At 39.2% G+C, this 27,545-nt stretch overlaps 1 protein-coding gene across 1 annotated transcript; it reads left to right on the top strand.

Moving 5' to 3' along the window:
• The first annotated feature begins 390 nt into the window (after positions 1 to 390).
• LOC100699413 (carboxypeptidase Q) lies at positions 391 to 26,954 on the top strand. Its single transcript, XM_003452118.5, has 11 exons — positions 391 to 547; positions 2,540 to 2,687; positions 2,930 to 3,142; positions 3,239 to 3,355; positions 3,438 to 3,645; positions 3,757 to 3,964; positions 11,088 to 11,199; positions 11,810 to 11,901; positions 12,394 to 12,489; positions 12,814 to 12,919; positions 25,685 to 26,954. The coding sequence occupies exons 1-11, from the start codon at positions 545 to 547 to the stop codon at positions 25,843 to 25,845; spliced, it is 1,464 nt and encodes a 487-aa protein (XP_003452166.2). The 5' UTR covers positions 391 to 544; the 3' UTR covers positions 25,846 to 26,954.
• Positions 26,955 to 27,545: the final 591 nt, after the last annotated feature.

Genomic DNA, 27,545 nt, shown 5'->3' with positions numbered 1-27,545 from the left:
GAAGCGCTGGCCATAAGAGTCTGTGATGAATTCCTGAATCTTTGTATGTCCGACATACTTTTCATATTTGAAAGCTTGGTGAGTATAATAGTAATGATGTCCATAATGTGAATAGACTATACTACTTATGAGGGGTAATTTAAACAAAAATCGTTTTGTATGAACTATTGAAACTATTAATTTCCAGTTGTTGCATACTAATCTGTTTCATTGAATTATTTTATTTTGTGAGGGGAAAACGGGAGAGTGGAGGGCTGGGTGTGGTTTATTCTTTAACGAATTTAGTAGTTCATAAGCTTAGCTAATACCCATTTTTATGTGCATATATATGTGTAACCATGTTTTAATACCTGCATAACAAAATTATTGTTATTGTAAGCATAACGCTTTTATTGTGAAAAAAGACAAACCGGAAGTGCGCTAGGCAGGTTGTAATCACGAGTACGGAACTGTTTATATTGCGGTATTTGTGTGTTTGGCATATCCTTAAAACTGGACGAAGTCCTGCAACGTCAACAAAACCAAAGACTTTGAATTGACTCGAATGGTTTGTGCTTTTATGGAGAAGCGAGTTTTGCGCTCATTGTTACTGTGAAATGTTTAAACCGCTGTTACGTTTCTCTCCTTCTCAATTCGTCTGTGTTGCAATACTTTTTTGTATATCGTGTTTGGTTTTTAAAAACGAATGAAGTCGTCTGTGTTAATATGATAAATTAACAATTGTGGTGTCGAGCTACATTTACTCAGAAATAAAGTATAACTGTAATGCCCTAAAGTGAAAGTAAAACTGTAACTGTGGATAGCGTAACGTTTCCAATAAACCGCCATTCACGTATAGTGTAGTACTGTAAAATAATAATAATAAATAATGCAAAAAGCATACAAAAATACATGGCTTAACATATTGAAAAAGGAGTAGGAATAAGCATAAACTTATTTAATACCACCCTTTCTCCACTGTTTTGTAATTATCACCTTACTTCCTGTTTATGTCCTTTCCTATCAAAATTTGCCGCATATATTAGGTTTTATAAACCCAATAACATACCAAAAAGAGGTATTTAGACATTACCATGATATTCATCTTGGGGGGCGAATATCATGGTAATTGGTTAAAAAACAAGAATTGGGTACACAAGTATTAGTATACATACAGGTTTAGTTAAATGTCCCTTAGCAAGTCACACCTTGACCAGATGGTAGTCTTCTGGTAATCATGAACAAGCTTCTGGCTTGGTTATTTGGAAATTCTTGTTGACAGAATTTGTAGATTTAATTTAAATTGGTTGGTTTCCTTGTATTGTATTGTACTTGGCTTTTAAGAATAGTCCAAACATTAGTTTCAATTGTCTAACTGTTGATTTGTGGTGAAGTTAAAGAATTTGGAGGTAGTCCTCCTTCATTATTGTATCCAATTTGTGCCAGTATCACTGGCAGCAAACAGCCCAGAGTATGACGCTACCACCACCGTGCTTCACAGCTAGTAAAGTGTTCTTAGGTCATTGTTGCCAAACAGCTCAATCTGTGTCTCGTCTGACCATAAAACTTTTCTCCAGAAGGAATTTGGCTTGTCCATGTGGGAAACTGCAAATTTCAGTTGAGCTTGAAGATGTTGATTTTGGAACATTTTTCTTAGTTGGTAGCCTCTCGGTCCATGGCAATGTAAAACCTTACTTCACAGTCATGCTGGTAGTTCAGTAGTTTATAATTTATGGTAGGCTTGAGCCTTGGTGGTTCTTGGGTTGTTCCCGAACATCCTAACCAATTTCCTCTAATCTGAGGCAGAAAACCGTTTGTCTCTTCTTGCAGACCTTAGCAAAGTGATGACACATGCAAATAACTAGTAGTTATGTATAATTGTTTAAACTGATGATCTTGAATCCCTACCTGTCCTAACTTGTACAGTTCTCCTTCTTAAACTTTCATGGAGGTTTGTTGGACTGTCCCATTGCTTTCAACTGGAATTCAGGGAATGCAGTCAAACAAATCATTTCTATTGTTGCAAAGAGAAAGTAAAATTTGAGGTCAATCATGATAACTAATGAGAAGCTAATAGGCCTTGGCCCAGTCAAGTTAAAGTACACTTTTTAGCCTGTATATTTGTTTTTGACCCTGTGTGGATTTGAGAAAATCCAAAATAAATTCAACCAAATTCTTGTGCAATCATTGCACTATGAAAAAAGCACAGTTGAAAGAAATCATTAAAAGCCCAAAACTACGATTAATTTATGGCTGTTTTTTATAGCACAACTGCATATACATATGCAGACACATGCATATACATTTACATATACACACTCACTTATCAAAAATAGAAAATACCTGCTGTAGTGCAAAGTAAGTGTCTTTGTGAATTGCCTGTTTGAATCATATCTGCTAGATTATTTGTGTTTTCTCGTCCCTAGCAGGAGTGATGCATGTTTGCTTTTTAGTTCTTACTAAGATGAGAGGATACTTGCAGTGTGTGTGAGGTTTAAGGAGGATTTAGTAGAAATTTAACATCAACTGACAACAACACACTCATATTTTCTTTTCACAGATGACTTGGAAGGGGACACTTTGTATCCTCCTCTCCCTCAATGTGTTTCTCAACCTATCGTCTTTCTGTGATGGTCATCCCCACTCTGCACAAACTATAAATTCAGAATCTGCTGTCAGAGTCTTATCCAATGATACTGCAAAGAGAGGTAACTCAAACTCTGAGAGAGTAAGGCCTTTATTAAAACAACCAGTTTATAATAAATGCCTTCTGTACCCACGCATTTTTTTCCAGTTACTTTGGATCCCTTGACCAGTTTAATGTTGGGATTTATGTACTGAGTTACAATGACAACAGTGTACCTGAACTAACTGGTCGAACTGACACAGTCTTTGCAAGCCTTTACAGTGTTTTGATATGTTCTTGTTGTGTGTCTCTGCATGATCCCAGCTGGGGTAGCAGCTGAGGTAGCAGGCTATGCTGATGTGGCCAAACAGATCATTGACCTGGCTGTGTTCGGTGCTGCCCAGAACCGCTCTTACAGACGGCTCGCAGACTTTACTGACACTATAGGAAACCGTGTCAGTGGCTCAAACAACTTGGAGATGGCTATTAAATACATGTACAATGCCATGGTGCAGGATGGGTTGGATGTACACCTGGGTAAGTTTTACAGTTTTTATCCAACATGTGTTTCAGAACGTACGGGAACTCTAGCTGATTTCTGGTGAATATAAACAGTTTAATTGTCTTATCTAGAGCCAGCAAAAATCCCACACTGGGTACGGGGGAAGGAGAGTGCAGAGATGACTGCTCCTCGAGCCAAGACTCTGGCTATACTGGGATTGGGTAGCAGCGTAGGAACACCCCCTGAAGGTAAAGACCATAGTCGTATAAAACAGTTTTCATTTCATCTGTTTCTCCTTTACTGCTCACTGATTGATTGTTATTCCTGTAGGTATTGAGGCAGAAGTGTTGGTAGTTCAGTCTTTTGAGGAACTGAAGCATCGAGCCAGTGAGGCCGCAGGAAAGATTGTGGTTTTTAACCAGCCATATGTTAGCTATGGAGAGACAGTGGCATACCGTGGTTATGGTGCCTCTGAGGCAGCCAAAGTAGGAGCTGTGGCTACACTCATTCGATCAGTCACTCCATTCTCTATTAACAGGTATATCTATCTTCTCCAAGTGTCCAGCTATCTGACTGTCTAGAAATGTTGTAGTGTCACTTTATCACTGGTATATTACATAGATCTCTGTCTTTATCACTTCCTGTGTAGTCCCCACACAGGCTGGCAGGACTACCAAGATGGAGTGAAGCGCATCCCCACAGCCTGCATCACTGTGGAGGATGCTGAGCTGATGTGGCGTATGGCACAAAGAGGTCAGAAAATTGTGGTCAGACTCACCATGGGAGCCAAGACCCTTCCTGATGCTGACTCTTTCAACACAGTGGCTGAGATAAAAGGGTGGCAACACCCTGAGCAGGTAGCTATCACTCACTCATAACATAGATACGCATATTTGACAAATTTATCTCATCTATTATTTGTCCAGTTTCCACTTTGATATGAGAGTAAATCCATTTTGTCGGATGTTACACAAACCACAAGGAAATCAGATGTCCCAATAATCCTTTTTTTAATCTCCTTCTTAGTTAATTCTGTCTTTATCTTAGCTCGGTGGAGAAGGAAATAATAGTGTGAGTTTTTTTGCTGACTGAAGATATTCCGACAGCCCTTAACTCTGCCTGTATTTTGTGTTTGCTTATGTGATTTAATCTTTCCAGGAACCAGTATAAAGTAGGCTTTCATGAAAACACTGCATTATTTAAACAATACAGTAATCACCCCCAACCTGTCACAGCAGATATCCACCCCTCCTCGAGCCTGGTTCTGCCAAAGGTTTCTTCCTGTTAAAAGGGAGTTTTTCCTTCCCACTGTAACAAGTGCTTGCTCATAGGGGGTTGTTTCTGTACTATTGTGGGGTCTTTATCTTACAATATAAAGCACCTTGAGGTGACTGCTGTTGTATTTTGGCACTTTTTAAAGAAAATTAAATAGAATGAGTCTGTTATATTTTCTTGGATGGGTTTTTAAGAGATAATCTGGTAAGTATAAGTGATTATTTTCTTTTCTTTTCTCATTTGCCTCATAAGCCAATTATAACATTTTGACCATAAAATATAAAATTTATAGTTGATCAGTTCAACTCAGCTAAATGTAACCAAGCTTTTTACTACTCCCAGGATTTTTTAAGGTAATATAATGCATAAAACTGCGAACTGCAACCAGTCAGTTTACATGAAGCATATCAGTTGTGATATAAATATCATGTTATTCCAGTATGGATTATATGTAAGGTTGTTAGTTCATCACAGGGATAGCAAACTGACAGTTTTAGGTAGCAAACTTTTTCAATATCAGACTGTCAAGAACAGAATGAGATGTCAAACTATGGCCTGCTTTAACTCTTAAGCCTATGAGCAGACTAAATGAGTACATACTGAACTGCAGAGTATACCTTTTCAGTTCACTGCAGGTGCTTTGTATATATGACACATCTAACAGGTAGAACCTGATGAATAGATTACTTGCTCCTGCAGAAACCTCAGTGTATGCAAATACAGTTTTTAGAGGAGATATTTTTAGAGTCCCCTGGAAATACTACCCAAGGTTTTCAGGCTAAATGGGCTTAGAGGCATGTTCAGCACCATGTACATGATGTATGTAAATATATTTCAGTTTGTGTTACAACGCCTCACCTAGAAGCTGAGTTATAACATAACCATAAATCTCCTAGAAAGATTACTGAATAGGAAACAAAGCATTTATTTACAACTATTTTACAATATTAAATTAAGTAGAAAAAGGAAAGCAAATAGACACCAGGGGTTCTAGGGCCAAAGCAAGTAAAATCCCCCATTCTTACTAAAATGAGAAGAAACACTGAGCTATGTGTTGAAACAAAAATACGATGCCCAAGTGCTCTGGCTGGCCACAAAACAGGAGAACAGTTGTGTACATAAAATGACAGCAAACCCTCACAAAACTTCCACTAACATACAGATGGGTTTCCTTAAACACAGAGCAACAGAGCATGACAGGTCCCACAGGCTTGCCACAGTTCAACTCCAAAGATCACTTTAAGTTACACTGAACAGCACAGCTCCAGCAACCACACATCTTAGAGCCCAGTGGCCAAACAGTGAGGCTGCTGGAGCCGTATATGCAGTTACTTAAATGAGCAAAATGCTGCTGAGCTGTGGCAATCATGTGTGTGTGTGTGGGAGACCTGGAACTGGATAGGGAGAGAGCAGCTCTCTTTCACCAAGAGGCCAAAAGGTCAGAGAACATAACAGTTTGCAGTTAAAACGAAAGGGACAGATTTATCTTGGCGTGCTGGAAGTAACTGTTTGGAGTTTGTACATTCACACAAGGCAGCTCATGTTGGGTTAAACCAACATGTCCTAAATAGCTGAGCGGGTATGTAAATTATAATAGCAGTTATTTGCAAAGACAAGTGATGAAAGGTGTGTGGAACAAACATGCGGGGAAATGGGGGGGAGGGTGTCTTGTTCAATTTGACTACACTAAATTTTGCATCTCAGTTTATCACGCTCTGTGTGAAATTTCCATAGTGGCATCTGATAACCCTGGTGTATACTGTATATTTGTAGAGGTTGCCTGGTATGCGGATGTTGCTGTTGTTATTAAGGAAGTGTGTGTTTAATATCCGCTTTGTTGGCAGATGAAGGTATATGAAGGTATATGATGTTTGTTCTTGAAAATTTCCCACCACTGTGGGATATATGAACTATATCTGTGCAAACTTTGACTCCCTCACAAATGCAAGCCATCCCCCTTTAACAGTTTAAAAAGTTCACATCCTAACTGCAAAGTCCAAGGTAGCCAAACATAAGAGTCTTGACTTTGATTTCTAGTAAAGTATCGTCAGCAGCACTTTGTGGCATTACTGTGTGATAATGTCCAGTGTGCTGCAGTGTTTTCTGGCTGCTTAGAATTCAAGGACATTCTGTTCTTCTTTGTAAGTTTCTCTGAATTAATAGGTTAAAATCCGTCAGGACTCTTGAACCAGAGCGCTGATGTAAGCTTTTACTATTCTGATATAGGAACCAGGACTTGGAGTTTTATTATAGAAAAGGGAAATTAAACACATGACATGGCTGACATCATCTCTGGCCCTGTGACTTTGTGCTCTTGCAGTAGCAGTTATCGTGGCTGACGTATTGTGTTTGTGCGTTTGTGTGTGTGTGTGTAAGTTCATTAGAGGATGTACATTTGGGACTGAATGAGTCATTCCCACAGTTTGTCACAGACTTTTTCCACCCACTCCAACTTCTACATCTTTCTTCTTCCTCCTTTTTAGTTTGAAGTTTTAAAAAAGTTTTAAGCTTTCAAATATTAAATGTGGTATGAATGATTTCTGAACTGACTGTAAATGTTAGCCTCCCTTTGTTGGGGAAAACATGCTTGGATATTACATACACCACAATGAATCATTAAAAAAAATACATTTGTGGTCTCTTATAATTTACACTTTTAACCAAAGCACATTCTGCGGTCTCTGCTATGGCCACAATGTACAATCAGGCTTTAAACAGACTCATAGCAAAACTAACCAAGTGGCTGAGTGTATATAAATATAATATCAAGTTAACAGGGGCAGGATTATTTTTCTGAGTGTAACCAATGTAAGAATTACAGTACAATAGAAAAATAAATCCACATTTTGAGGTTTCATTTTATATACAAATGTCCTGATGTTTCAGCGCTATTGGTGACCCAAATCTATGTGTTTATAAAAATGGTTTAAATGCAGAGACGACTTGACTGCAAAATCCCTCATGCAGTTTGTAACCTGGGATGAACTGGCTGTATATGATTCTGTTAATGTGAAACCATGCCTAGCTGCTGTACTGGCCTCTTTACTAATGTAATGTATTTGCAAATACTTGAGAACTACAGCGTGGGAATCTGAAGGGTTTATTATGCTGTAATGGAATGGGCCCACTTGCTTCCTTGGATGGGAGCATCACTGTTGTAGTGAGTCACCTGATGGGAGTGATCCCCTTCTAGGATGACAGTGCTCCCATAAATGAGGAGTTTGTGTGAAACAGTAAATATATCTGTTCTCACAGCATGGTGGTCAAACACTTTTCTAATATACTTATTCTAATATACTTATAGCAACAACATCATGACATATTACACAGTGTGAAGTGGTGTGTGAAAAAGTACTCCATGATTCAGTAGCTTGTAGAACTATGTTTAACAGTAATATATGAAGTAAATATTCAAATATTTATCACAGCTCTGTTGAGCCAACCATTCCTTTAATGTTAACTAGCAATGACTTAATGAATTTCTTCAGAAATAAAATTTCAACCATTATGTACATTATGTACAGCTACTTTCAGTATCATTGATAATTATTTAGTCTTTTTCTCCAATTGATCTTTCTGAGTTAACTTCAGTAATTACTTCCTCCAAAACATCAGTGTCTTTTAGACCCAGTTTCTACAAGACTGCTCAAAGAAGTCCTACCATTAATTAATGCCTCAATCTTAAATATAATAAACCTATCTCTAATATTTGGCTATGTACCACAGGCCTTCAAGCTGGCAGTAGTTAAAACCTTTACTTAAAAAGCCATTTCTTGACCCAGCGGTCTTAGCTAATTATAGGCCAATCTCCAACCTTCCTTTTATCTAAAAAAATCCTTGAAAGAGTAGTTGTCAAACAGCTAACAGATCATCTGCAGAGGAATGGCTTATTTGAAGAGTTTCAGTCAGGTTTCAGAGCTCATCACAGCACAGAAACAGCTTTAGTGAAGGTTACAAATGATCTTCTTATGGCCTCTGACAGTGGACTCATCTCTGTGCTTGTCCTGCTAGACAAGCACAGAGATGACACACTGTTTAAGTACACTTTTTTCAAATTGCTTGGTCTTGTAATTTTCCAATAAAAACAGTTCATGCTTTGTGCACTAAGGTGCAGCGTTCGATACCATTTACCATAATATTCTATTAGAGCGATTAGAGCATGCTGTAGGTATTACAGGTACTGCACTGCAGTGGTTTGTATCATATCTATCTAATAGACTCCAATTTGTTCATGAAAATGGAGAGTCCGCTTCACACACTAAGGTTAATTATGGAGTTCCACAGGGTTCAGTGCTAGGACAATTTCTCTTTACATTATAGATGCTTCCTTTAGGCAGTATCATTAGAAGGCATAGCATACATTTTCACTGCTATGCAGATGACACCCAACGTTATCTATCCATGAAGCCAGACCTCGAGTAACACTGTGAGGAATGTTGGAGTCCTTTTTGACCAGGATATGTCCTTCCATCCACATATTAAACAAATATGTAGGACTGCTTTCTTCTATTTGTGCAATGTCTCTAAAATTATAAATATCCTGTCTCAGAGTGAAGCTGAAAAACTAGTTCATGCATTTATTACTTCTAGGCTGGACTACTGTAATTCATTATTATCAGGGTGTCTTAAAAACTCCCTGAGAAGCCTTCAGCTAATACAAAACGCTCAAGCAAGATTACTGACAGGGACAAGAAAGAGAGAGCATATTTCTCCTATATTGGCTTCCCTTCATTGTCCCCCTGTTAAATCCAGAATTGAATTCAAAATCCTTGCCTTGAATAATCAGTCCCAATGACCTTATAGTATCACCATATCACCACATTAGAGCTCTTCGCTCTTGGACTTGGGGACTCTGGACTTGTTGTTCCTAGAGCATTTAAACGTAGAATGGGAGGCAGAGCCTTGAGCTTTCAGGCCCCTCTTCTGTGGAACCAGCTTACAATTTGGATTCGGGAAACAGACACTATCTCTACTCTTAAGATCAGGCTTAAAACTTTCCTTTTTGCTAAAGCATATAGTTAGGGCTGGATCAGGTGACCCTGAATGCTCCCTTAGTTATGCTGCAATAGGTGTAGGCTGCTGGGGGATTCCCAGTACTTCTTCTTCAATCACCTTTCTCACTCACTATGTGTTAATAGACCTCTCTGCATTGAATCATTCTTGTTATTAATCTCTGGCTCTCTTCCACAGCATGTCTTTTATCCTGTCTTCCTTCTCTCCCCCCAACTGGTCGCTGCAGATGGCCGGCCCTGAGCCTGGTTCTGCTTACTTGCCTGCTTAATTCCTGTTAAAAGGGAGTTTTTCCTTCCCACTGTTGACAAAGTGCCTGCTCATAAGAGGTCATTTTTATTGTTGGGTTTTTCTCTGTGTGTTATTGTAGGGTCTACCTAACAATATAAAGCGCCTCGAGGTGACTGTTGTTGTGGATTGGTGCTGTATAAATAAAACTGAATGGAATTGAATTAAATATTTCATGTATGACTTTATCAGTCTTTCACATATGGAGGAATGTAACCCCTCCTGGAACCTCTTCCAAAAACAAGTCATACTTGTTTAATCTTCTTCTAATCGTACTGCCACGAACTTTAATATTTAACAAACTAACTGAGGCCTTTAGAGGCTGTGGCTTTCTGTTTTTTGTGCATTTTTTTTTTGAGCACTGCATGGTCTGACCTTGGGATGAATTTGCTGGGATATATATGCATGGTATTTCTCACTGTACACTGTTTTTGGAAAATGGCCTCATAGCCCTTCCCAGATTGATAGACAGCAGTGGTTTCTTCTCTCAGACATTGCTGATATCTTTACTCTGTAACATTGTTTTATACGGGTGCTCACACTTGATGATGAGAAATTAATCAAATGCATTTGATTAGCAGCAGCTGGCTGCTACTTAAACTCTTGGAAGCAGTAAAGGTGTACTTAATTTTTCACACACTGCTGCTTCACCTAGCCTGAATCTTTTCTACATGAAAACTTGTGAAATAAAAGAGAGTGGAACTTCTCACTATTTATGCATCATTCACAAATAGTGACGTTACCATTAATAATAAAGGTAAACTCCTTACACTTTTCCGTTGCTAAGTAGATACTGTAATTTAGACTCCCCAGTTTAAACTTGCTTTGGAGAAAAAAAATTAAATTACTGCAAAGCATTCTGTGAGAAACATCGGTATCTGGAAATAATCACATTCCAATGTTATAGTTTAGACATCTCAGTCTGGAATCAAATGGGCGACTAACCAACACATTGGCATATATTACCATTTCAGTTACATAAGAAAGCAAACACTGTGAAAAAAAAAACACATTGGTTTTTACGGGAATGTGCGGACTCTGGGTCATTGCACGGACAGGGCTAGATCAGGTCAGAAAATGTTTTGCAACCTTGAACAATGGCTCATCTACACCCCACTGACAGGAATCTTGGAAATTCTTGGAAGCACAGATAACACTGAACCGTGTGCTCTCATCTTTTTCTTTGTTTGTTTTTTCTTCAAATGAATCTCACTTTTCCTGCTGATACAAACCATTTTTATTGTTAAAAAATGAATCAAATTAACTGGACTTTTAACTATTTGTGTCTACATTAATAAAAAATCAACAGGATATGGGCAGCACTGTCTGCCTATCTGTTTCCTCAGATTTGCTCCTCTGTTTCTTGTTTACACATTTTCTCTTTATCTGTACAATCTCTTACTGTAGGTTGTCTTACTGAGCGGACATTTGGACAGCTGGGATGTGGGCCAGGGTGCCATGGATGACGGAGGCGGAGCCATGATTTCCTGGGAGGCCCTGTCACTCATCAAAGACCTTGGTAATATTCAGAGAAATACTTACAGTAAATCACAGATAAACTTAAGCAATAATAACATGTGCATGTTGTTGAGTGCAATGAAAGCTCAAGTTCATTAGTTTTGCTTAAATGTTATAGGAGGAGATTTGTTTGAGTCACAAAAATTACTATGAAGTCTAATAATTCTTTTAAAAAAAGTGAATGTGTTCATTAAAAAGTGAGAGGAAACACTCAGTATGTGCAGACACAGAAAGCAGAATAACCAGCAGTGGCGATACTGAGACCAATTAAAAAAAAAAGAATATCATTAAGTGGAGCTAAAGTTTCCAGTTCTAAACACAGGGACAAAATGAAAAACAAATCCTCTGACTGTAAACAGTAATTTCACCCCAGTGTTTGCAGAGGAACAAAATACACACAACTGCAATAGGAAGCAGGCCTGAATATAAAGTACAGTATTTTTGTGGACAATTTACTTGAATGAGCCTTGGACAAGGACTGACTCATCAAACAAAGACTACAAAGGCCTTTTATTCAACAACAAAAAAAGAAAAGAAAAATTTCATTATTAATATTTAGAGCCGTTATCCTCCTCTTTCTATACTGTGCATGTGTCTTCATCTCTTTGTAGGTCTGCGTCCAAGGAGAACTTTGCGAACAGTGCTGTGGACAGCCGAGGAGCAGGGCGGAGTCGGAGCACAGCAATATTTTAATCTACACAAGGTACTGTCTGCTGTTACCGTGCCAATCAGTAGAAAACAAGCACGAAGCCAATGTTATTCCAGCTGCCAAAAAGCACGAAGGGTCACAACTGTGAAAAGGCAGTTTAAAAAGGCACTTCCACCAAACTGAGGGGACTTGGCTAACTCCCATGTTTTTCCTGTGCAAAGGATCTAAATAAGAATCTGGAGTCTTACAATTTCCTTCTTTGGAGTTGTTGCTGCACACCAGGCCCTGACCTGTAATATACTGCATTTTAAAAACCAGAAACACCAGTGTACCATAACAGCCCGTGGGACTGGTCCAGTTCTTACATTTGATGTATAATTACGTTTTAAATTGCCTAAATTAGTTAAGGCAGCTGCTCAAGGTACTTATAGTGGCTGGCTGAGTGTGTATGCTTTGTTTGAAAGTACTTTGGTTCGGTTTGCTTTCTTTCACCTTTTATCTCTGATCATGACATGTTCCCCCTTTTTGCGTCCTCTCTGCACACAGGTAAACATGTCCAACTTTGACCTTGTCATGGAGTCCGACTTGGGGACATTCACCCCCATTGGCCTGCAATTTACAGGCAGTGATGCAGCACAAAAGGTGATATCAAAACCCAACTATTTAAAAACATAGTGGTATTAGATTGTGAATTCTGCTGCACACAGATTTTGCAAACTGACATGAAAATAGCATCTTGTCCAGTAAATGTAGTTGTTTTTTGTTTAAAGTCTGGAAAGGTTCCATATATTTACATGTAAAAAGGAAGTAGTAGGAACCGCAGCATTTTTCATGTTAATGTGGAACCAAAACATCTGTACGTTGTCGCTGAATGTTCAATTGTGCTCAAATCTAGAAATTACAATCATAATATTGTCATAATAGTTATATAAAGATAATTTCCTGTCTCTTTTTCCATCTCAACAGGTGATGGAAGAAGTGGTCAAACTTTTGGCTCCCATTAATACAACCAAACTCGAGGCCCACGGTGAAGGGACAGACATCTCACCATGGATGCAGGCAGGAGTTCCAGGTCAGTCAAATCAATATGCCTGTCTGCAACTAAATGGTATAACTAAATGTTTATTATAAAGGGGAACCAACAAAACAAAAAAAACAACTTCTAAAAAGGGCAAAAAGAAAGTCAGTATACAAGTTCCGCAGCGTGTTTGTATAGGGACATTGGAGTTTGCATTTTCTCTCTGTGCGTCCATGGGTTCTCTCCATCTTCCTTCCAATTAACCTAGCATGCGTGTTTTTTTTAAATTGATTGTTCAAAATTGCTCATAGTTGTAAATGTCAGCATGAATAGCTGTCTGCCTCTGAGTGTTAACCCCATGACAGCTGGGATAGGCTCCATTCCATTTAGTAGATAAAACTACTAAAAAATGTCCAAAGCCACATCACTAATGAGCACAAAGTTAAAAAGGAAGTAACACATCCTACTTTTAGTGGTGGGAATTTTAATGATCTCTCTTTGGCGGAAAGTGCTGAGCACAAAGAATCACATCCTCACTGATGGTCTATGAACAGATTCTAGTTAATACAGTCTGGCTCCATTTCTTCAAAGCCAGTTGGGTACTGCAACTAGAATGACTTAAAACTATGAAGCAACACTTCAAGACGTCTAAATTATGGATATTAAAGTTAAAGTTGTAACAGTCCTGTTACTGCTAATACAGTATAGAGTTGAAATAAAGTGTACTAAATATAGATTAATCAAATCAATTGTCTGAAATTGTTTAGTGTTGTATTTAAAAAAAAAACATACAGACCTCTTCCACTTCCTTTTCCGCTGTATCTCAGTTTAAATCTCTAACTGCCAGTACAAAAATTTAATCAGCCAGTCGCATGGCTGCAATTGAGTGCATTTAGGCACGTAGACATGATCAAGACAACCTGCTGAAGTACAAACTGAGCATTAGAATGAGGAAAGAAGGTGACTTCAATTGGGGCATGGTTGTGGATGGTAGACAGGCTATTTCAGAAACTGCTGATCTGATGCCAAATATCCACTTGTTACAATCTAAGTGTGCAGAAGAGCATCTCTGAACTCACAGCACATTGAACCTTGAAGCAGATGGGCCTCAGCAGCAGAAGACCACACCGTACAATAAAGAAACAGGTTCCAGTTCACACAGGTTCACCAAAATTGGAAACTTTCATTGTTGATTCTTGATTTTTGCTACGATATTAAGATGGTAGGTTCAAAATTTGGGGGTAAACATGAAAGCATGGATCCATCCTGCCTTGTATCAACAGTTCAAGATGTTGGTGGTGTAATGGTCTGGGTCTGGGAGATATTTTCTTAGTACCAACTGAGCATCGTCTAAATTCCACAGCCAAAGTCTGTTAGCACGACACTTTTAAATGCGTAACATTACAGAAAAAGTCCTGTAAGCTCATTGCAAACACTTTCTTGTAATTATGATAAAAAAAATTGTTAGCCCTTTATTTACCATGTTACTGTTTATGCTAGAGACAAAATTTAAACAGTCACAGAAAGGGGAGAAGACGAGCTTTACAGGGAGATTTGGTTTATTACGGTGGCACGAGGCATTCATAAGGTACTGCTGTCTCAACATGGACAGAAAAAAATAATCTTCACCTATGGTTTACCACGTGCGCTTTGCATTACCATCAACCATTACCTCAGCAACTTTGGGCTAGAGAGAAAATTCTAATGGTTACTGAAAGATGAGAATTACTTTTTTTTTATTTTAAAGCCAAACTTCAAAAATAAGTCATTAGGCCTGTATAAATCTTGGTCGATAAAGGAGAATATGTTCCTTTTTTGTGAACTTTTGAGAGCCGATAATGAAAAACAGGAACTTACTGTTATTTAATTGTTCTGTTTCTTACTTTCATGTAGTATGAATGGCAATGGGAAAGTCTTTATCCATTAAAAAAAGCTGTAAAACTTATTAAAAAAAAACAGTTAAAAGTCTAAAATTGATCCCTTCCTTCACATTTTCCAAAGCAGTCCAGTGGGCCAGTTTTTGGCGGACAAGTTCTGGCACCCAGGTCTTATGTTTGACACCGTAATTGAATCATGTTCCACTACCTCGTATTTCAAAAATGATTAACTATCCCACCGATGCTGGAGAATCGGTTCTTGTTTTTGTTCACTGCGGTGAGTTTGTTGTCTGAGGCTGACACATCATGCGCTCTTTGTCCTCCACAAGTTTTCATCTTTTCCTTGTAGTCCATTTACTTGAGCAACAGTGACATTCTCAGGGGAAACCAGGGGAAATCTCGAGGATAGTGTAAGCATTTTTGGCATTTGACCTTTAGAGTTTACTTACTGGAAATCACATGTCATTAGTCAGCATTAATAGTAGTGGGGTTACTTGGTAGTTACTTGGATTCCTCTAGATTTGAAGTTCTCCTATTTGCAGACAGGGGACTGCTGTAAGTAAGAGGAATAACTTGAGCACAAGTAAGGTCATGTTAACTTTAGAGACTCTGAGATTCATTCATAGGATTTGATGTAGGATTTTGCAGCTACAAAATCAAGTGAGAAGGAAAAAAGTAACATACATACACAAAAAAAATTACAAGTGGAGAAGAATTTACTTTTATTACAACAGATCTGTTAAAACAGTGTGTGTTTTTATAATTTCCAAAAGAAATATAAGCACCTCTACACATCATATTGCAACCTATATAACAGGAGCTGTCATACGCTGACAAAGGCTCCTGACAACTGAGCAGTCAACAGCTAAATCAGTTTTCATGCAGACCTGCACGGTACCATTTTTTACAAGTTGGAAACCAAGTACTTCAAACGAACCAGTGTGCAGAGCAGTAAATACAACAATCTCCACCGAGCTGTAGTCTACCTCAGTTTTTCAGGGTTTTGAGAGTAGGCATTGGTTAGTTTCTGTTAGTGGTTTTGTAAACGTTAAAATGAGGCGTTTTGTAGAAGTGAAACATTGCAGTCACAAAGACACCATGGAATAATGTGTGAAAGACGACTTAAAACCTCATTAAACATGTGGTGCAGAAACACCCCTTCTTTGATGTAATGAAGAGACAGAGATTTAGCTGCCTCAATTACAGTTAATTGGAGTTTTATATTGTTAACGGTTTGTGAGTGGCTCACGCCCTGCTACAGGACACTCTGTGCTTTAAGAATACTTTCTCTTTTCTGGTGATTGTAGGATATGAAAACATGCACTGCTTTTTGTAGTAGAAAACCACTATAAGTGTCAACTGTTAACATCTTGAAGCAGCAGCTGAATGCTAGAGTTATCCACAGAAAAGATCATTTCTATGCACATTATCCATAACTGAGGGCCAATTTCTTGCATTTCACCTGAGAATTGATTTTGTAGTACGTCGTTTTGGCATGTTATTCATTAACTCCTCTCTATGAAAAGGCACCTAAAAAAGACCGTCCTCATTCACGCTAAATCTTCTTCTTTACAAACCACCTTCAACGAAGGCGCATTTTTAAGGGTCCTCCTCCTCCTCGGTTTCGAGGCTGAGTCGAGGACTCTTAGATGATCACTTTACTAATGTTGGTTGTAGGAACACCATGGGGCTGTCCAAGGTGACGGTGCAAACATCACAATCTGTGCTGGGAACTCATGCCTGGGTAGCTTAAGTGCAAATACAAAGAACAAGTAATCCTGACAGGAACCTCCACATATATGCCGTTATAATGGAAGCAAAAAAGAATTTTTTTTGCATGACTTGATCATCTGAAGGGCCACAGACCTGTACTGTTGAGGGAGGGATATCGGCCAGGTTTTCATTGACAGCTGTGTGCTGACTAATCTTCTTTCTGGGGCATCAGTCTGGGAGGCTACAGACAGAGGTCAGCTGCCACAAAGGCCTCTATTACTGCCCTAAATAATGACACAGGCAATATTAGCTCTTCACTTAAATCAGCTGTTCTTCTTTTTTAAACAAAAAAGGTTCATGGCCCCAAATTTTTAATATTTATTTAACAATAGAAAATTTTATCATTTAATTTTAGTGAGATTAAGCTCATCCATGAATGTCTGCTGTGGCTTTATGACTCAGGAACAGGGCCTGCCCTACAAGAGCCATCTATCTAAATAAACAACTGAAACTAGTCAAACCTCAAGTTGTGGGATTACGTAGCTTTAAAAAGCAATAACAGTATGAACAATTACAAAGCAGAGCTATGACACTCAAGTAATAATTGAAGTGTCATAGCAATTACTTGAATCCATGTGAGAATTTCATTATATGAACAATGGTTTTCTAAAGCAATCATTTGCTTTACAGCAGCCAATGTGCAACACATATAAGCCGGTCGTTTTACTGGCTGAATACATAGTTGAAATGCTTTTCAATCATTTCAACTATGTTCAACTATGCGGTTATTTATCTATCTCATGGTGTAGTGGCCTAACAGCAAAGCTCACCAGTTCAATCCCGGCTGTGTCTAACTGGGCTTTCGGCACAAAAAGATTTGCTAAATCAAACATGTTTAGCTGTCTACTGTCCACATTGTGAATTAGCGTAGAGTTTGTTCAGTGCTCTGCTGGGGTAGCCACAGACATGGATCATGCTGGCACTCTGAGGGAATGCAATATTGCATGTTTATTTGAAGTATAACCTTTGTAAGGAATGTGGCTTTTAAATTATTATTTTCTGTCCAAATTGCAATCAATTTTAAGCAGTTTATCAAGCTTGACCTGTGACATTTGTACATGCAGTTTTATGTCCTGGTGACCAATAAAATTAAATTTATCACTATCTTCCTATTCATTTAATCGGGACTTCAGCTGCCCAAATAACTGTCCAGAAGCATTACCTATGGCTGCCAAGTGACAGGACTAGACAGCCATTGGTAATGGCTTGACAGTGGTTTTCTAGGTTTAGTGAATCGTAACGTAAATTAGCAGAGATGTCGATACCAGCACTCCACTGCCAGTGAATAAAGCTGAAATTAAGTGCCATGAAATAATGCGCATAAGTATTGACAAAAATAATTTCATATTAATTTGTCTTTGTCAGGCTTCACCTTGCAGACATTTCAGGTGTTCTTAAATAACGTGAGAGTTGGCATCACACTTCAGATACTAGCTGGGGGTTTTTAAAAAAGTTTTTATACATGAGATCTTTTTATCTTCAAAGACGTTGGTCCTCTTTTCCTCCTCTTGCTTTTTCTGCAGATGGCAAAATCATCTGTAGATCGTGATCTTCACACAGTTTTAACCCTAAATCTGTTAAGAATTTTCTCATTTACTACCTACTTTGAATCTTCAAATCTTTTTAGTGTGCATTTTATGTGCAAATTTTACTTCCAAAGATGGTACGGTTCAGTGCCAACATTATAACTTCAAAACTTGCTGCACTGGCTGTTGCTTGCTTTCAAAGTGTCTCAGACGTTGGTTAATCTTTCCTCTTTCTGTTCTCCTATTGCATATCATGTGGTTAGTTAGTACACTACATATACATAAGTACTGGGCCATGTAAATCTACACAACATGTTCAGACATGGAAAACCATACCATGAAGTGCCCAGTGTGCACTTTTTGTGCTGATGCTAATGCCAGAGGACGTTTGCAACTCTGCAGTTATTGATCCTTTTAAGGCCAAGTTGATGTGGTTCCTAAACACTTGCACTTTGCAACAATATCAGTAACAGCATGGAGTAGGTAGGAGGTAATACATTTCACACACTGATAAGTTGCAGCAGTGGCGTCCTATTAGAGCACCACACTCAAATACAATGAGCTCTTTAAAGCGACCCATTCATTCACAAATGTCTGTAAAGGCAGGCTGCATGGCTAGGTGCTTGATTTCATACACCTGTGACAATGGGACTGAAAATACTTGAATGCAGAGATTAAGCGATTGTGTGGCCCAATACTTTTCTCCATTTAGTGTTAAGTTAGCCAATCACCTGCCAAGTTTTTTACAAATAAACGGTAAATGAACTCGTGCTTATAAACTCTTAACTCCACATTCAATTCACTTTTTACTGAAAGCTTCATTCACTCAATCATACACACATTGAACCACCAACCTTCCAATTAGTAGATGACTCATGCTACCTCCTGAGCTACAGCTGCCCAGATTGTTTAATTAGATAACTTCATAGATAGTATGATAGGAATGATGACACCACAGAGGAGTTCAAATCAAATCACTGAGATGTGGCTGAAGTTCAGGTTTTCAGCTTAAATTCAAAGGTTGTAACAAAACTGTTTCATTAAAAGTTTAGGATTTGCACTTATTTTTAGAGGCTGGATGGAAATCGGGCTTATCTGATCTGGCATTTTGAAAATACACAGTGAGAGCAGATATGTATAGATTTCCCCGGTAAATGCTTCTTAGGAAAACGTCATTGTACTTCATCAAGGGCAAAAGGGTGTGCAGGACAACTGATAAGGAGTTTAAAAAAAGAGAAGAGCGGTGTGCTGAGAATTCGAACATACACTAGTCTCCTAACAATGTAATGCCAGATATCTGCTGTGTTAATATTACAATGATCAGAAGATGGACCAAAAAGTACACACCTTACTTTGCCATGTGTAAACCCTGCTGTTTTATGTAGGCCATATAAATGCGAACAGCCTGTGAAAAATCTCTCTTCAGTACAAAGGTTGGTATTTTAAAGAAAAGGGAACATTAAGGACTCTTCTGGATAAGTCTTGCTCTGCACCTGAGTCCTCATGCTCAGCGATTTCAATGAAAGAGTTATTTATTATATCAAAAGCATATTGATTTCCATTCAGCCTCCTCTCATTTATCTGAACTGCCTCACACGCATATCCATCCATCACTTATCCCAGCTCACCTGAAGTATACATTGATTTATGACAATCCTAACAGCAATTGCTAATGCAAACTAATTATAGAGAACCCTAAACACACTTTGATCAGTTAATATATCTCATAATCTTTAGAGCGCTTATATAAATCTGTTTTTCATGCAAGGCAACAACTGAACAAGTAGGTTTTATTACAGCAGTGGGATGTTCAGAGTTCAGCTGTGGGTTCAACAGGCTGTTATTTAAAAACTAAATATATCAGCAGGTCATGGATTGAAATGGAAAATACATTTATGAATGAATGAATGAACATTTACATGATCCGCCCCACTTTGTTCATTATGTCGGTTATTTTCGTGAATGGTCGGTAGAGGAGAGCGGTTCGATCCAAATAGTATCGATACCAACGCTGGTATTGATATCTGATTGATCATAGTGTGACAGGATCGATGCTTTGATTCTATCCTCTAAGTTTAGTATGTAGCCCAGTGGTCATTAAAATGTGTTCAGAATTTGCAAATTGATGATGATTCATCTCACAGAGCATGTCACACTTCTCTCCACTATATATGCTACCTTTATAGTATAAGAGTACTGGCAATACTGGCCCTGTATTTACTTGGTACCAATACAGAGACTGATACCAAAATTTTCTCCTCTCCTTTAGCAAAGGATGGTCACAGTGTATCCTGTGCTAAAGTAGCAAATAAAGAAAGCACTAGAAGCAAAGGAAACCGGTCCATGTATTTGGAATACACCCAAAATCAGCGCTTCAGTTCTTCAAAATTGACGTCACTGTTTCCATTCACCTGCTGTTTTTTGACGGCCATGAGTAACTCATTTATTATGTGCTAGGGTTAAATGAGATGTTCTTTTTGATTGGGAAGAAGTGACTGATGGATATCTGCACTGCATATCTACTCCAGTGATTCAATGTTGAAACCACCTGTCAAGCATCAGAATAAGTGTTATTGGGAAATGCCTGCAGGATTATTGCCTTATATTGGGTTCTACTTTCAAATTGGTAGATCGAGCGGATGGTTAAATTAAAGCAATAAATTAAAGGAATACGCATTTTTAAATGGGCTTATTTGCAGGTTTATATTATTTTACAGTGCTCTACTGCTACTACACAAGCAGCTCTGCACTGTAACAACAGGTTCCTTTTTAAAAATATAACAGAGCACACTCACTCCTGACTCTCCAGACTTTACCAACAAAGTGGGAACTGACTCGTCTTTCAGGACTAACCGCTGCGAAAATCCAGCATTGAACCGGTTCAGGAAGCAGCTCTCGGTAAAGTGAATGAGCACAATACGCGGTTGGGGTTGTACTGCTGAGGAATAGTAGTGAAAATGAATTCAACCACTGCTCCTTCACTTCGTCTTCCTTTGGCAGTGTATACAAAGGGAGTTTACATTCGCACTGAAGAAAATAACGCCTCCTCGACGTGATTGACACCGCTAACCAAAACCAAACTGTTCCTGGGTTCTTCTGTTTGTTTCTGGGCAGATTTATGTTTTTTACACTGCCATCTACAGTACCGTATTATGTAGTGCAGGTTCTGTTTACTGCAATTTATTATAGTTTGATGAAGCTGATTTAAAAAAATAAAAATCAATACATTGAAAAACCAAAACAGTTTAGTTGTTTATTAGGATATGTGTTACATTCTCTGACTTTTGGTCGGAGATGGTCGGAGGAGAGCGAGGAGGCTCTTAAGGATTGTTTTGAGTCGACTGTGTGGGAGGTGATCTGTGACGACCACGGAGAGGACATCGACAGCCTTACTACATGCATTACTGACTATATTAATTTCTGTGTGAACAACACCGTACCTACCAGGACTGTACGGTGTTTCTCCAACAACAAACCTTGGATTACCCCAGAAATTAAAGCTGTCCTCAAGCAGAAGAGGAGGGCCTTCAAATCCAAAGACAAAGAGGAGTTGAAAAGGGTGCAGAGAGAGCTGAGGGGACTGATAAGGAATGGGAAGGACAGCTACAGGCAGAAGATGGAGAACCAGCTTCAGCAAAATAACGTTGGTGAAGTCTGGAGAGGCCTCAGAACCATCTCAGGCCACAAACATCAGAACGCTCTGCCTGGGAGGGATGTGAGGTGGGCAAATGAACTGAATCATTTCTTCAACAGATTTGATTCAGCCATGAGGCAGTCTCCAACATCGGCTGCAGACTCACCCACCCCCACTGCTGCTGTTCCACCTCTGACACCTCAGACACTTCACACCTCCTCTATTCACCCTGCTCACCCCTCCCCACCCCCAACAACAGCATCCAATACACACTCAACACAAGGCTCCAGCCTGTCTCTCTCAACCACCCAGGTTAGGAGGGAACTGAGGAGGATTAAAGCCAAGAAGGCAGCGGGTCCAGATGGCATCAGCTCGAGGGTCGTCAGGTCCTGCGCGGACCAACTGTGTGGGGTGATGGAGCACCTCTTCAACCTGAGCCTGAGGCTGGGAAGAGTCCCACAGCTCTGGAAAACCTCCTGTGTTGTACCAGTGCCAAAGACTTCACGCCCCAAGGACCTCAACAGCTACAGGCTGGTGGCTCTGACATCCCACCTGATGAAGACCCTGGAGTGGCTGGTCCTGGCTCAGCTTCGGCGCCTTGTGAGCTCATCACTGGACCCACTTCAGTTTGCCTACCAACCTGGCATTGGAGCGGATGATGCCATCATTCACCTCCTACATCGTTCCCTCGCTCACCTGGAGACCGCTGGGAGCACTGTGAGAATCATGTTCTTTGATTTCTCCAGTGCCTTCAACACTATTCTTCCCTCGGTTCTGAAGGACAAGCTGGAGAACTCTGGAGTGGACCATCACCTCACTACCTGGATTTTGGACTACCTCACCGACCGACCACAGTATGTGAGGACTCAGGGCTGTGTGTCGGACAGGGTCGTCTGCAGTACGGGGGCCCCACAGGGAACGGTTCTGGCTCCGTTCCTCTTCACCATCTACACTGCAGACTTCTCCCACAACTCCACCCAGTGCTTCCTGCAGAAGTTCTCTGATGACTCTGCAATAGTCGGCCTCATCACTGATGGGGACGACAAGGAGTACAGAGGACTGACTCAAGACTTTGTGGACTGGTGCCAGCTGAACTACCTCCAGATCAATGCCAGTAAAACCAAGGAGCTGGTGGTAGACTTCCACAGGCACAAACATCCTCCACTGCAACCACTGAACATCCAAGGTATGGACATTGAGGCTGTGGACAGCTACAGGTACCTTGGTGTTCATCTGAACAGCAAACTGGACTGGACTCATAACTCAGACGCCCTCTACAGGAAAGGGCAGAGCAGGCTGTACCTGCTGCGGAGACTCAGGTCGTTTGGAGTGGAGGGCCCACTCCTGAAGACCTTCTATGACTCTGTGGTGGCCTCAGCCATCTTTTATGGTGTGGTCTGCTGGGGTGGCAACATCTCTGCTGGGGACAGGAAGAGACTGAACAGGCTGATCTGAAGGGCCAGCTCTGTTCTAGGATGCCCTCTGGACCCAGTGGAGGTGGTGAGTGACAGGAGAATGGCGGCTAAGCTGTCATCCCTGTTGGACAACATCTCTCACCCCATGCATGAGACTGTGACAGCACTGAGCAGCTCCTTCAGTGGGAGACTGCGGCACCCACGGTGTGGGACGGAGAGATTTCGCAGGTCTTTCCTCCCCACTGCTGTCAGACTCCACAATAAAGACTTTTGCAGCTGATCAAACACACACATCCACACATGTGCAATAAGACTAATGTGCAATAATCTTTTCTGGCATCGTTGTATTTTTACTCAGTTGTATATAGCATTTGTATTCTATTTTTATCTTATTGTATATTTTATTCTATTTTATTCTACTGTATATAGTATTTTATTTTATTCTATTCTGTACAGTTGTGTACTGTATTTATTCTTATTTTATTTTATTCTAATTTTTGCTTCATAACTTTTGCACTGTCCACTTCCTGCTGTGACAAAACAAATTTCCCACGTGTGGGACTAATAAAGGTTATCTTATCTTATTCTTATCTTTTCACACCTTATTTCAGTTTGTATGCATTTCACACTCTGTATTCATCGAGTTTCAGTTATGTCACAGTTTGCTTAGCATTCCTAAACTTTCCCATATAAATGTATATTTTTCTATTCATCAATCAATTCTTGTCCTGTTATCCTTATCAGAATCGCAGGAATGGCTGGAGCCTATCCCAGTTACCATAGGGGGAGAGGCAGGGTGCACCCTGGACAGGTCACCAATCAGGATTATATTACAGGATTATATTTTTTCCATTATATCTTACATTTTAACCTTAAAGTGATATTTAAGCAGAACATTTTGCTAATTTTGGATAAATGTGGGGTCACACTGTTTGCACGTCAGTGTTAAAGGGAACTCGCGTGTCTGTGAGTGACTGGTCAGCATTACTAGCAGTGGAAATTCTTTTAATAATCTGGATGGAAGCTAAAAGATTTATTTAGGGAATGGGTGGAGATTTTAAGACTTTAACATTATAAAGAATAACTCAAGTACAAGCAGGGTCATCTTGGCCTTTAAATGGTTTTAGAAAATAGTAGTCTGCGGTTCCTTCAATGAATACAAGTGTATAAAAGCAGAATAACAATTACTACACCCCATAAAAGAAAAGAAGAACAGCAAATAGTCACCATAACAGAACTTTGTTTTGTTACAACAAATCTGTTAAACCTGTGTGTGTTTTTAGCTGATAAAGTAACCCTCACATTATATACAGACTCTTATACAATACAACATTAACAATACTAATGTACACTACTGTTCAAAAGTACTAACTTACCCCTCATTTCTTTATGTTTTGCATGGCAAATGAGAAATTGATGCAGTGATTTGATGAGGCAAGCGCAAGAATACATGGAAATACACTATATAAGGCAAAAACAGAGTTTGTAAAATTCTAACAAGTTTAAATATATATTTGGTTTGACCACAACCTGAACTCTTCAGTAGTCTTCAGGAATAGTTCTCCATGGTTCTTAAAGAACATTCAAAGCTCTTCTTTGGATGTTGGCTGCCTTTTTGTCTTTTCTCTGTCAAGATGATCCCACGCTGCTTTAATATTGTTGAGGTCTGGGGTCTGGGGAGGCCAATCAATGACTGATAGTTTTTGTGTTTTTTCTATCCAGGTATGCTTTTATTTTACATTCATTACATTCATTGTCATACCAAAAAAATGACCCGCTGCCACTCAGAGACTTTCAAGATGGTATTGCATAGTGATTGTACTTTTCTATATTCATAATTCCATCAATTATAAGATCTCCAACTCACTGTTGTACCTCTCTGCTGACCTCAAATTGATGGTGATTTGAACAGAACTTTAAAATTTGAATTCATCGCTCCATCAGACCCTGTTCCTCTGTTCTCATCCAGTTCTTGTGTAAACTAAATTACACAGGTCTTGTGTAATTAAGCATACCTCAGCCTTTTCTCCCTGTTTCTCTTCCTTAGAAATGGCTTCTTGAAAGCCATTCTTCCACTGAGACCATTTCTGATGAGGCTTCTACATGTGCTGATAGTTTTTTTTCTTTTTTCTTTTTAGGCCTGCCACATCCTTTTTTGTAAACGCTTGTAAAACATGTCAAAACATGACCAGTTTTCAGCTATTAGCTCAGAAAATCCTTTGTTAACTGAATGTCACTTACTAAATATAGGTTTAGTATGATTTCTAGGTCACAAACTAAAGCCTTGAGTACACAGTAAATACAAAATTTTTCTAATGCATAAACATAAGCAAAGCATTTTTAATAGCTTAGACAAGAAGTCGATATAAAATTAGAATGTAAACTGAGGCTCAGAGCAGGTTTTTTTCCTTTCTTGGTTTCCGTTAGTTTCAGTTGTGACTAGTCTTAAAGCGAAATATTCTAAAGGAATAAATCAGACACAATGCTGATGCTTCTTTACAGCTGTGAAACTCTGTTTCCAAAGCTGAAGTTTCAGATTTTCCAGCATGTTTTGTGACGCTCTTTGTGCATCATTCTGTCCCTGTGTCATCCAGGTGCCAGCCTGCACGTGGCAGACAGCCGTTACTTTTGGTTCCACCACAGTGAAGGTGACACCATGAGCGTCCAGGACCCTCGCGACATGGACCTCTGCTCGGCATTGTGGGCCGTGGTTGCTTATGTCGTGGCAGACCTGCAGGAAATGCTGCCCAGATAGCATGACCTGCTGTGAACTGTACATCTTTACATAAAGCAAAACTCTTGTTAAATCATATTTCTAAAAAGGACTTGATCCAAAGTCCATTCAGATGAAAAACTGACATTCTGTTCAAAATGATTTCTTTGTTTTGTTTCAAGACAAACTGCCACCTTTGCTATACCATCTACAAAATGCCTTGTGTAGATTAGTTAGTGACACAAACTGATCAGCCGTCTTGTGATACAACATACATCCTCTTTATTGCACGACAGTATAACCATTGATAATAGCTTAACAACTATTTCATTTTGCACAAACCCACTCCTCCGAGTTTGTGTTTTTTCCATCTGACCACATGCAGCTTTCTGCACCATCTTTATACTTATCAACCATACTGTGTTTGTGTGCTATAAGAGAAATTATTTCCTTTATTGTTACTAAAACTGAATCTGAAGCATGATTTCACTAACTCAGAGGGTAGAGCAAACATGGCAGTTTGTCTTGAAACAACTGTAATATCCACATGACTTTTTTTTCCATGAAAAAAGATTTTCGACTCGAAATTTCAACTTTATTCTCAAAATGATCTGTACATTTTTTCTTAATGATCCTCCTCCTTCGTATCAAAGAGATGCTTATACGTAATGATTTTTAACACAGAAGAGCATATTATGTTACGAATGAGGAGAAATTATTTTTTAATGAATATATTTTTAAATTTAGGGTTATTGCAGACAAGAAGGGATAAAATATAGATCTGAGTACTGTAATGATATGTGCAATAACAGGTTTTTTTTTTACGGTGTGTGAAATTAAAGAACTGAATTACAAAGTTGTGGAACTCATGCTGCATTTGTAATGTTGGCTTAGAGTCCACCAAAGCAATAATACCCAATGATAAGCTCCTGAAGAAGAAGAGGGGTGCTGAGATCTTGTCATGTCCTGAGTCCGTCTTTCTCTGTTTCTAGTCTTCTTTAAGGAACTTTTAAAAGCTGTAATGGTTTTCACTTTAAGAAAAAAATCGTTTGTGGTTAATTTTTCTAAGTATTTTCAGTCTTTGTATTTCCCCCAGTGCCAGTTTCAGTTTATGTAACAGCTGACGTCATTAAAGTATTGATCGTACTACACATTAACACTCATCTTCTCTTTAGCTGCAATTCTTTCTTTTAATGTTGTTTCTGTGAAGAAAGGGGAAGGTAAAACGACACCAGAGCAAACCACGCTGCATATCTAGTTCACAGAAAGAAGAAGAGAGCAGAATCGCAGTTAAAAAAAAAGATCACACATGGGAAGAGAGGAAGTAAAGATTATTAATCACTTTGTGCGTGTTATATAGACCATCACAGCAGCTACAACAAACACAGCTGGGATCTCTTACCCCATGCACTGACAAGTCAGCACTTCCAGTGGGTGAAGTCAAGGTTAGTCAGCCAGCCCATCCAGATAAACTTTGCGTGTGTGTTGAAACACAGAAATTATCAGCTTTGTGTCGGTGTCTGGTGAGATCTTCATGTGTCAGTAACTCTGACTCACATTCAGACAGTTGTGGTAATGAAGGAACACTGTCTGCATCTGTGGGTGTTTTGCATGCTGGAGTCAAACATATGTGCCACTGATGTGTCCTATTAAAAAAACAACATGCACCCATTATTATCAGCAAGCACAGTGCTTTCTGGATTTATTTTATCCTGCTTAACTTAATTTCAGTATCCTCAAAT

This window comes from Oreochromis niloticus, linkage group LG11 (assembly GCF_001858045.2).
Source record: "Oreochromis niloticus isolate F11D_XX linkage group LG11, O_niloticus_UMD_NMBU, whole genome shotgun sequence".
NCBI classification, from domain to species: Eukaryota; Metazoa; Chordata; class Actinopteri; order Cichliformes; family Cichlidae; genus Oreochromis; species Oreochromis niloticus.
This window is presented reverse-complemented; position numbering and strand designations above follow the sequence as displayed.